Source organism: Acanthochromis polyacanthus, chromosome 7, assembly GCF_021347895.1.
Source record: "Acanthochromis polyacanthus isolate Apoly-LR-REF ecotype Palm Island chromosome 7, KAUST_Apoly_ChrSc, whole genome shotgun sequence".
NCBI lineage: Eukaryota > Metazoa > Chordata > Actinopteri > Pomacentridae > Acanthochromis > Acanthochromis polyacanthus.
The window spans coordinates 35229412-35241583 of NC_067119.1; the positions used below are offsets into that span (position 1 = coordinate 35229412).

A 12172-nucleotide genomic window follows, 5' to 3' on the forward strand; every position below is an offset into this window, starting at 1 on the left:
TTAACCTGTACTGGTAGCACAGTATATTTATTTGTCCGTTTTCTGGGCTTACAGTGTTGGGACATGTTTTGTTGTGATTGTCTATGCTGACTGATAATGGTTATATGACGAGAAATAAATCATATTTTCGATAGTCTGTAGCATTGATCTTGAGTTGTGTTTAGTGAATTTACCATGTTGTATATTTGCACTTTCTCTGTGTACTTCACTTACAGTAATCTAATCACAGAGGTACAATTCTAAAAGTGTTTTAAGTTCAACACGGCAGTGTGTAACTGGTTCAAATAGAAATAAGCCTTATGAAATGTGTGTGTTTAACATGGTAACATAATAGGGTTTTTATAAATGTGTATATAGTTTTTACAAGTGTCTCATTTTGCACAGGATCTGAAGTGTTCTGCATATTGTGTGTAGTGTTTTGAAATTCCAAGCCCTGTTTTCAAAATCATGCTTAAGTAATCATAAAAACTGTAATATGATGAAGACAGAGCAGGTCAGACTGATGACTCACCAATAATCAGTTTAATCTGAGTTTTGACAACATGAACAGGAGTTGAAATTTAGTTTGTTGCTTCCACTTGTTTATGAGCCCCTTTCTTCTCAGTTTATTAAACACGAGGCTACTTAAAGTTCTCACCAAACACTGTCACAGTGGAAAGACTGTTCTTGCATTATTTTTCAAAATAGTCTCTGTCTGCTTCATTACACTTTTTGCACCAACGTTCAAGCTTTGCTATTCCTTCATGGATAAAGGTCACATCTAGAGTCTCCAGATTCTCATCAACAGTGTAGATGAGTCCACAGCACGGGGATCTTCCTGCTCCTGGTCATGTTTGTGGAGATGTGCGTTGCTCTGAAGCACCACCAGGTCCTGCTGGGTCAATATATCATTGCGGGACTTTTTAAAACATAGTTGAAAGGTATCAGAGATGACAGTTTTGCTGTTCTCTGGCCTATAATCAACATGGCCACCTAAAACCAAACACAACATGGCATTTTTAGACAAAGATTATTCTAAAATATTATATATACACAACTGAGTAAAATTGGAATTGAAAGCTATTTAGAAAGATATTGTAGTAAACCTGCTGACATACAATAAATCCATACTTAACTCAGACACTACTTTATATTAAATAACTCAGAAAGCCTTGGAGTCTGGCCAGTCTTTTCTTCAGGAAGAAATGACATCATGTGGTCATGTGATCTGGAATTAACACACTTCCTTGAGAGGTGTTTTTGTAATGGGGAACTTAGCTGAAAGCGATTTCTCAGACACAGATACAATGCATTATTTTCCATCTAAAATTTGATGTATTGGCAGAAAAGAAATATCTGTCATGATTATCTCAACTTAATAAAAAGAACAAAACAAAAGAACAATTTCTGAAAAAGCTCTTTTTATTATTGTTTAGCTAATTAGAAGGTGGTTGACATTTTAGTGATATCCTTTCATTTTTTATGATATTAGATAGATTTATATGTGATTGTTTACATAATAAATAACTACGGAATTTGTAAAGACATGATCATAGTGACTTAAAAAAAACTTCATAAAAACGTATGCAAGATATATCCCTTGGACTTCAAAAGTCCCTCAAGTATACAGTGCCTTGTGAAAGTATTCGGCCCCCTTGAACTTTTCAACCTTTCGCCACATTTCAGGCTTCAAACATAAAGATATAAAATTTTAATTTTTTGTCAAGAATCAACAACAATTGGGACACAATCGTGAAGTGGAATGAAATTTATTGGATATTTTATACTAACAAATAAAAAACTGAAAAGTGGGGTGTGCGATATTCTTCGGCCCCTTTACTTTCAGTGCAGCAAACTCACTCCAGAAGTTCAGTGAGGATCTCTGAATGATCCAATGTTGTCCTAAATGACTGATGATGATAAATAGAATCCACCTGTGTGTAATCAAGTCTCCGTATAAATGCACCTGCTCTGTGATAGTCTCAGGGTTCTGTTTAAAGTGCAGAGAGCATCATGAAGACCAAGGAACACACCAGGCAGGTCCGAGATACTGTTGTGGAGAAGTTTAAAGCCGGATTTGGATACAAAAAGATTTCCCAAGCTTTAAACATCTCAAGGAGCACTGTGCAAGCAATCATATTGAAATGGAAGGAGTATCAGACCACTGCAAATCTACCAAGACCCGGCCGTCCCTCTAAACTTTCACCTGGAACAAGGAGAAGACTGATCAGAGATGCAGCCAAGAGGCCCATGATCACTCTGGATGAACTGCAGAGATCTACAGCTGAGGTGGGAGAGTCTGTCCATAGGACAACAATCAGTCGTACACTGCACAAATCTGGCCTTTATGGAAGAGTGGCAAGAAGAAAGCCATTTCTCAAAGATATCCATAAAAAGTCTCGTTTAAAGTTTGCCACAAGCCACCTGGGAGACACACCAAACATGTGGAAGAAGGTGCTCTGGTCAGATGAAACCAAAATCGAACTTTTTGGCCACAATGCAAAATGATGTTTGGCGTAAAAGCAACACAGCTCATCACCCTGAACACACCATCCCCACTGTCAAACATGGCGGTGGCAGCCTCATGGTTTGGGCCTGCTTTTCTTCAGCAGGGACAGGGAAGATGGTTAAAATTGATGGGAAGATGAATGGAGCCAAATACAGGACCATTCTGGAAGAAAACCTGTTTGAGTCTGCAAAAGACCTGAGACTGGGACGGAGATTTATCTTCCAACAGGACAATGATCCAAAACATAAAGCCAAATCTACAATGGAATGGTTCACAAATAAACGTATCCAGGTGTTAGAATGGCCAAGTCAAAGTCCAGACCTGAATCCAATGGAGAATCTGTGGGCAGAGCTGAAGACTGCTGTTCACAAACGCTCTCCATCCAACCTCACTGAGCTCGAGCTGTTTTGCAAGGAAGAATGGGCAAGAATTTCAGTCTCTCGATGTGCAAAACTGATAGAGACATACCCCAAGCGACTTGCAGCTGTAATTGCAGCAAAAGGTGGCACTACAAAGTATTAATGCAAGGGGGCCGAATAATATTGCACGCCCCACTTTTCAGGTTTTTATTTGTTGAAAAAGTTTAAAATATCCAATAAATTTCATTCCACTTCACGATTGTGTCTCAATTGTTGTTGATTCTTGACAAAAAATTACAATTTTATATCTTTGTTTGAAGCCTGAAATGTGGCGAAAGGTTGAAAAGTTCAAAGGGGCCGAATACTTTCACAAGGCACTGTATATTGACCCTACTCTTCTTTACATGATTATTCTCTTTGCAATGATTGTCTGAAAAAAATTACAACCAGAAACTGCGAAAACAGAAAGAATTCAACCAACTTAACCAAATATAAGCTTAAAATCCTGAAATAATTTAGCAGCATCCATCACAGACCGAAACTGTCGACCCTATTGCTTTCCATTTTTGTTTTACTTTATTCAGTAATTCCTGCCATTGTCTAAACATAACCTCAAAACTAATTCATTTGCCTGAATCTGAATAATCTCAAACCATCTGCCAGTCCAACCTCTTCAATTTTTGAAACAGCCAAAAAATGAGTCGTTTAAAATGTATGAACACAGGGACAGAACGGAATGGTGGTCAGGCACGTTTTCTACAGAGAAGACCCAAATTAGTCTTCTATACAGAGATAATGCATGACGACCCTGGAGCAACGGGATAACAATCTGAGTTATACAAAAATGTCTGACTGGCCTTTTGCTCTCTGTGCCACCCAAGAGGGATTTCATTTGGAGAAAACAGACAGATGTACAGAGTCAGGTCAGGTGAATAAGGTTCATGGGGCAACAGTTCAAAGCCATCTGGCTGTTTCTGCCACCTGCTGTAGGAATGGGAGTACTGTCCTGGAGCAACATCACACTAACTCAAGGCTTTCCTCCCAAAAGGGCAGTTACGCCCCTTGCTTCCAGTAGAGGCTGAACAGTTTTTAAAGTATCGTCATATCTGCAGCATCAGGATCCATACATGCGTCTCCAGAGACAGAGAGTTGCTCATGTTTATACACACCCAACAACAGCAGCAACTGCATTAACTGCTTATAATTATAAATGTCCTTGGACACAGAGAAAGGATAGATAAAGATCTACGTCCAGGTCACATTGTGTACTTTTCTTCACCACAGACAGGTGAGCCGTCACACAGAAAGTTCACTTATTTGTTACATAGCAGGTATTTGGACAGATAATATGCTATTCTTTACATATACTGCTCTGTTCTGTATTGTATATCACTTGATGTTCTGTACAGTCTGAGGTGAATGACAAATATCAGGTAAATACAGTGGCTTTCTCTGTCACTGTGGTGGGCACAGCTCTGTATAAAGCTGTGAGTGACATTAATTCTGTCTAATTGACAGAATCCCATTATTTTAACAGACCGATGAAGCAGAAATGTTGCATATTTCGTATCTGAAAAGGGCTTGAATTGACTTGTAGGAGGGCTCATGTGATTGGTTAAAAATTCTCCCTCCCACTAAACTACTAATTCAAAAACTACTAACAGGTTTAGCCAGTTAGCATCTGTTTGGCTGAACAATATAAAAGCCTTTCTGAGTGACTCAATGAGCTGAAGCTGTGATAAAACCTCGTTGTCATAAAAAGGGACATTATGAAATTATTTTTTTTCAATGACATAAAAGGCTATAATCACATAAAGTCAGATTTTTTTTAAATGAGTACTTTGAAAAAATTATCTACAATAAAATGAAAAATATTTTCAAGTAAATGATTATGAAAATGAATGATTTAGTATTTCATAATAATTATTATTTACATTACTGGGATTATGTCACCTGTTTTACATAATCCAGTCCTGTAAATTAAGGTAACTTTTGTGATCGTCTCCTTTCCATCTCCACCCACTGCGTGATGAGCTCAGCCTCTCTCTTCCTGGCTTTGATTACCGACAACGGATCAGCCTCATTAGATCCCCTGAATAAAACAGTCATAGAAAAAGTCAGATTAGACTTTGTTTTGTGAGTGTACAGGAAAGGTTGGGAATAAGGGCCAACGGCTTGCTATACCTCAGGTCCAGATGATGGGCTCCTTCAGAAATGTTGATCGCCACCAATGATGAGCTCAAAGACTTGCGCACCTAAACAGCAGCAAGTTGTTTCAGTCAGGGTGGAATCACAGACCTCAGAGTTCACTGTAAGGTACTGATTTGGTTCAAACACTCACCCCTCCATTGGCCCACGGGTCCAGGTCTCCATTGGAGAAAATAATGTTGCTGGCTGTGGAGAGAGCTAAACAAACAAGAGCTCATAATACACATGTATTATTATATTAATTCTCATATACACATGAATGTTATTTTAATTTGTACTAACTTTTGAAAACCAGTTAACAGTTTTATATCTGCTTTTACCTGACCTGATGATTTCTCTTAAGTTTTTTTTCTTATATGTCATCCAACAGTTTTATTCATCTAGTTTTTTGTAACTACATTGCAGAATATCGTTAATCTTTCGGGAGTCTTTTTTTAAACACTTTGTTGTTATTGTAGTTACCAAAGATTCCCATCAGACATGTACAGACATATAAAAATGCTCTTTCTAAAACAGTCATTTGCCACTTGATTCCAAATGAGCAACATCTGTTACATTATTGATGGCAGTGCCTGATGAGGTAGATATCACGATGTGACCATGTAAGTATGTGACACTAAGTCAGATAGAAACCACAGAAACACACTAAACAAAAACATAAACACAGCATGACTTAGAGGAAAAGTTAAATATCTAATTTCTACTGTTGTGAATTGAATGGGTTAAATGTAGCAAACAGTAGCAATAAAGTAAGACCCACAGACATATTTTTTTTTTAAACCAGTGACTAGAAAAGGACAGCCTCAGCTTTGTTTAAAGGATACAGTGGGTACGGAAAGTATTCAGACCCCTTGAAATTTTTCACTCTCTGTGTCATTGCAGCCATTTGCCAAAATCAAAAAAGTTCATTTTGTTTCTCATTAATGTACACTCAGCACCCCATCTTGACAGAAAAAAACAGAAATGTAGAATTTTTTTTGCAAATTTATTAAAAAAGAAAAACTGAAATATCACATGGTGTCATAAGTATTCAGACCCTTTGCAGCGACATTCATATTTAACTCACATGCTGTCTATTTCTTCTGATCCTCCTCGAGATGGTTCTGCTTCTTTATTGGAGTCCAGCTGTGTTTAATTGAACTGATTGGACTTGATTAGGAAAGGCACACACCTGTCTATATAAGACCTTACAGCTCACAGTGCATGTCAGAGCAAATGAGAATCATGAGGTGGAAGGAACTGCGCAAAGAGCTCAGAGACAGAATTGTGGCAAGGCACAGATCTGGCCAAGGTTACAAAAGAATTTCTGCAGCACTCAAGGTTCCGAAGAGCACAGTGGCCTCCATAATCCTCAAATGGAAGAAGTTTGGGATGACCACAACTCTTCCTAGACCTGGTCGTCCAGCCAAACTGAGAAATCGTGGGAGAAGAGCCTTGGTGAGAGAGGAAAAGAAGAACCCAAAGATCACTGTGGCTGAGCTCCAGAGATGCAGTTGGGAGATAGGAGAAAGTTCCACAAAGTCAACTATCACTGCAGCTCTCCACCAGTCGGGGCTTTATGGCAGAGTGGCCCGACGGAAGCCTCTCCTCAGTGCAAGACACATGAAAGCCCGCATAGAGTTTGCCAAAAACTCATGAAGGACTCCCAAACTATGAGAAATAAGATTCTCTGGTCTGATGAGACCAAGATTGAACTTTTTGGTGTTAATTCTAAGCGGTATGTGTGGAGAAAACCAGGCACTGCTCATCACCTGCTCAATACAATCCCTACAGTGAAACATGGTGGTGGGAGCATCATGTTGTGGGGGTGTTTTTCAGCTGCAGGGACAGAACGACTGGTTGCAATTGAAGGAAGGATGAATGCACAGAGATATCCTGGAGGAAAACCTCTTCCAGAGTGCTCAGGACCTCAGACTGGGCCGAAGGTTCACCTTTCAACAGGACAATGACCCTAAGCACACAGCTAAAATAACAAAGAAGTGGCTTCAGAACAACTCTGTGACCGTTCTTGACTGGCCCAGCCACAGCCCTGACCTAAACCCAATTGAGCATCTCTGGAGAGACCTCAAAATGGCTGTCCACCAACGTTCACCATCCAACCTGACAGAACTGGAGAGGATCTGCAAGGAAGAATGAGGAGATTTTGTAAGTGAGGAGATGTGTGTACCAACCAAAACCTTCCTCACTTACAATAACAACAAACCCTGGTTTTCACCAAAGGCTCAGGCAGCTTTGTCAGGCAAAGGAGGCCTACAGAAGTGGGGACAGGATCCTGTACAACCAGGCCAAGAACACACTGACTAAGAAGATCAGAGTAGCTTAGAGGAGCTACACTGAGAAGCTGAAAAACAACTTTTCAGCCAACAACCCAGCGTCAGTATGGAGGAGCCTGGAGACCATCACAAATTACAGGAGACCCTCCCCCACACTGCAGGGAGCCATCACCTAGCCGAGGAGCTCAATGGGTTTTATTGCAGGTTTGAAAGGCCATCTTTCTCACCTCTCACCCACCCCAACACCACCACCTCACAACTGTTCACACCTCCTGTGACCCCTCACCTGCACTCAGGATCTGTGAGGAGGACGTGTGTCGGCTCTTTCAGAGACAGAAGATCAGGAAGGCACCAGGACCAGACGGTGTGTCTCCCTCCTGCCTGAAAGTCTGCGCTGACCAGCTGACACCCATCTTCACGCAGATCTTCAATAGATCTCTGGGGCTGTGTGAAGTCCCCTCCTGCTTCAAATGCTCCACCATCATCCCACTCCCCAAGAAATCCTCCATCACAGGACTAAATGACTACAGGCCCGTTGCCCTGACGTCTGTGGTCATGAAATCTTTTGAGAGACTGGTGTTGACCCACCTGAAGGACATCACAGGCCTCCTGCTGGACCCCCTGCAGTTTGCCTACAGGGCAAACAGGTCAGTGGATGATGCAGTCAACATGGGACTACACAACATCCTGCATCACCTTGACTCCCCAGAAATTTATGCAAGGATCCTGTTTGTGGACTTCAGGTCGGCGTTTAATACTATCATCCCGGAAATCCTCCACTCCAAACTCCTCCAGCTCAGTGTACCAGCCTCCACCTGTGAGTGGATCACAGACTTCCTGACAGACAGGAGGCAGCAGGTGAGATTGGGGAGCATCACATCCAGCACCTGGACAATCAGCACTGGCGCCCCCCCAAGGATGTATGTTCTCCCCACTGCTCTTCTCCCTCTACACCAACGACTGCACCTCAGGTGACTTAAGTGTGAAGCTCTTAAAGTTTGCAGACGACACAACTGTCATCGGCCTCATCCGGGACAGTGATGAGTCTGCGTACAGACGAGAAGTGGAACAGCTGGTCCTCTGGTGTGGTCGGAACAACCTGGAGCTGAACACGCTCAAGACTGTGGAGATGACAGTGGACTTCAGAAGGAGCCCCCCCTCCATTCACAACAACACGGTGTCTGCTGTGGATAGTTTCAGGTTCCTGGGTTCCACAATCTCCCAGGACCTGAAGTGGGACTCCAACATCGACACCATCAGGAAAAAGGCCCAGCAGAGGATGTACTTCCTCCGCCAACGGAGGAAGTTCAACCTGCCACAGGAGCTGTTGATCCAGTTCTACATCGCCATCATCCAGTCTGTCCTCTGTACTTCCATCACTGTGTGGTTTGGATCAGCCACCAAGCAGGACAGGCACAGACTGCAACGGACAGTCAGGACTGCAGAAAAAATCATCGGTGCCAGCCTGCCCTCCATTCAGGACTTGCACATGTCCAGAGTCAGAAAAAGGGCAGGCAACATCACTGCAGATCTGTCACACCCTGGACATAACCTGTTTCACCTCCTCCCCTCCGGCAAGCGCTACAGAGCTCTGTACGCCAAAACCACCAGACACATGAACAGTTTCTTTCCACAAGCTGTTGCTCTGATGAACATTTGAAACCAGTCACAGTCTGAATCATGAACATAAACATCCATAACCTCAACAAACAATCCTATAAACAATAAAATTATAACTAAAAATGCACCATTTCCACTGATCACGTTAAACTAAGTTATTTTATGTTGTTATGTTATGTAATGTTAGTTCATGTTATGTTATGTTACGTTATGTTAATTTTTCTTATTATGTAATGTTAAAGCTATGTTAGTATCTTATATATTTTTTTGTTACATAATTAGGCCCAAGCCCCTGGTCGCCCAGGGCGAAGGGCCTATTGTTTATGCAACACAGACGACGACTAGTCGAGCGCACAGCGCTCGACCACGGACATTCACACGCTTAAACACACAAAAATGACAAGTCGAGCACTGCGCACTCGATCACGGACAAGGGCCGACATGTCCACACACACACACACACACACACACACACACATTCTCACACACGAAAATGACTTGTCAAGCGCTGCGCGCTCGACCACAGACATTCAAACTCTCAAACACCTCACAGACACGTTGGGCTTGTCGAGACCTTTCTGAAAATATATAATATGTGGGCGAAATATGGGCGAAAAAAAAATCGCATATTGTTTTTGCTAAATATTATTTTTCTTTTTAGGCCCGAGCCCCTAGTCGCCCAGGGCGAAGGGCCTATTGTTTATGCAACACAGACAAGTCGAGCACGCAGCGCTCGACCACGGACATTCACACACTTAAACACACAAAAATGACAAGTCGAGTGCACAACGCTCGATCACAGACGAGGGCTGACATGTCCACGCACACACACACACACCGACGTGCACTCACACACACACACACATGCACAAACAGAAAAACACACACACACTCTCACACACAAAAATGACTTGTCAACCACTACGCGCTCGACCACAGACATTCACACTCCCAAACATATCACAGACAAGTCGGGCTTGTCGAGACCTTTCCAAAAATATATAATATGTGGGCGAAATACAGGAGAAAAAAAACTCGCATATTGTTTTTGCAAAAAATATTATTTCTTTTTTAAAATTTCTTTTTCTTTCTTCTGCTCGTTAAACTGAAATTTGACAGCCTAAACATGCTCGAAAACTCACTAAATTTTGCACAGAATTCAGTTCTGTGCAAATTGCAAATTTTTTTTAAAAATATGGGTTTCAAAATCAGGACTTAAAAATTGGCTCTACAGCGCCACCTGCAAAAATCAAAATGTATTGCGTCAATGGGAGGGGGTCTGACATCAACTTTGTCGTACAGCCACCAAATTTGGCACACACATGCGCCTTGTTGGGACAAACAAAAAATATTATTATGACCCCAACCTCAGGCAAACAGGAAGGCAGCTATTTGGGATTAAAATTTCAAGTGTTGAGTCAGCGTTTTCAAGGACGTCGTACAAAATGTTCATTTGATCGCGCGCTTCTCCAAATGAGCTGAAATTTGGTGGACATCATTTACACAAGTAGACAATTAAAAGTTATCCAAATCATAAAATTTCATTTCACCGTTTCCGCGTGGCAACACCGCAAATTTGTTGTCAAATTTTGCCGTTTTTTGTGAGTGATAAATGGCTGCCATTCGTACATAACGACTCCAATCCCAACCAATTTTTTTTTGTAATTCTTTTTATTGAACTTTTTCAAAATCAAAACAGTCCAGTACAGTACCTACAGATCACCTGAGGAATGCAGCAAAATAGTAACACATCTAGCATTTCAAGAGTCCATTTTAGAGTGTGTCAAGTAAGTTTTCAGGTACTTCAACACTTTTCCAAACTTTACCATAAAAAGGTCCTTCTGTCCATTCATACAAAACCTAAGTCTCTCCAATGAAATATAGTCTGACAACAAAGACTTCCATAAATGTTTTGAGGGAGGTTCATCTCCGACCCATTTTGTCATCACAGCCTTTCGACCCAGCATGAGCAAAAACTGTACAATGCACTTATGTGTTCTCAATGATTCAGGGATATATCCCAATAGACATAACATTGGGTTAGGCTGTAATTGGTGTTTAATAAACACACTAATCTCATCACATACAGTTTGCCAAAAACACTGAATCTTATCACATTCCCAGAGGCAATGAAATCTTGTCCCTAACACAGTTTTACATTTTGGGCAGTCTGGAGAAGCCCCTGTTGTATATTTGCTATACATATAAGGAGATATGTATACATTTTGTAGGATGTTGTATTGCATTTCTCTAAATCTGTTACATATGGATATTCTCAAAGGTACACGTAAAATTTCCTTCCATGTTTCAGTGTCTATTGTCGTTTTCAGCTGAGTCTCCCATAACTTCCGAAGAAATGATAGTCTATCCGTATTCAGTTGTTGCAGTTTGGAGTAAAACTTGGAGACAAAGTGACCTTGTTTAAGGCTATCTAAGAGAGTCCTTTCTAATAGGTTAAAATCATCTGGAAACTTAAGGGTATTCATTTCAGTGTGTACATAATGTCTAACCTGAAGATATTTGTAAAATTCTTTTGTATGTAGATTGTATGAAGTTTGTAAGGACTCAAATATTTTAAATTTTTCTCCATCCCAAAGGTCATAAATACAACAAATTCCTGCTTCATACCAGTTCTGAAAGTTAGATCCAGTGCTCTCTCTGTTTAAATCAGGGTTGTCCATCAATGTTGTTAGACAACTCAATCTATGTTTAGACCTGAACAATTTCCGCAAAGAATGCCACGTACTACCCACATTTGTAATTAAAAAGTTTGCTTTTGCCATAATTGGTAGTTCACCTCTGCGCTTATCAAGTAAATTCACAGGTGAGTATAGTTTGGAGAAGGTTGCCTCATTCTCAGACCAAAGTGGCTTTGGATGAGCAGTTGCCCATATTGAAATAATTCTGGCTTGCATTAAGTTTATATAATTCATAATGTTGGGGAGACCCCATCCTTCCAGTTCTTTTGGTAGCTGTAAAATATCTAATTTAATTTTAGGTTTCCTGATTGCCCATATAAAGTCAGAGAGAGCTTTGTTTATATCTTTAATGTTGTTCCCCTTCAAAGATATGGAAAGCATGGATAGAGGATAAATGATCTTGGGAAGAATTATCATCTTAATAAGGCTGATTCGGCCAAGAAAGGATACAGGAAGCTTTTTCCAACTTGACATCTTTTCCTTAATGTGTTTTACCATGGGGTTAACATTTACAACATAAAGTTG

General features: G+C 40.8%; 1 protein-coding gene across 2 annotated transcripts in view; it reads right to left on the reverse strand.

The window, feature by feature from the left end:
* Window positions 1–500: 500 nt before the first annotated feature.
* Window positions 501–12172, reverse strand: part of dpp7 (dipeptidyl-peptidase 7) — a 48111-nt gene continuing 36439 nt past the window's right edge. Inside the window, exons 11-14 of one of the 2 annotated variants that reach the window (XM_051950705.1) lie at window positions 5189–5253; window positions 5032–5102; window positions 4801–4939; window positions 501–972 (exon numbers count right to left, since the gene is read on the reverse strand). In XM_051950705.1, the coding sequence (XP_051806665.1) occupies window positions 4828–4939; window positions 5032–5102; window positions 5189–5253 (248 nt within the window). In that variant the 3' untranslated portion in view covers window positions 501–972; window positions 4801–4827. Of the gene's footprint in view, window positions 4940–5031; window positions 5103–5188; window positions 5254–12172 lie in introns of both variants that reach the window. The other variant, XM_051950704.1, reaches the window with a different exon arrangement.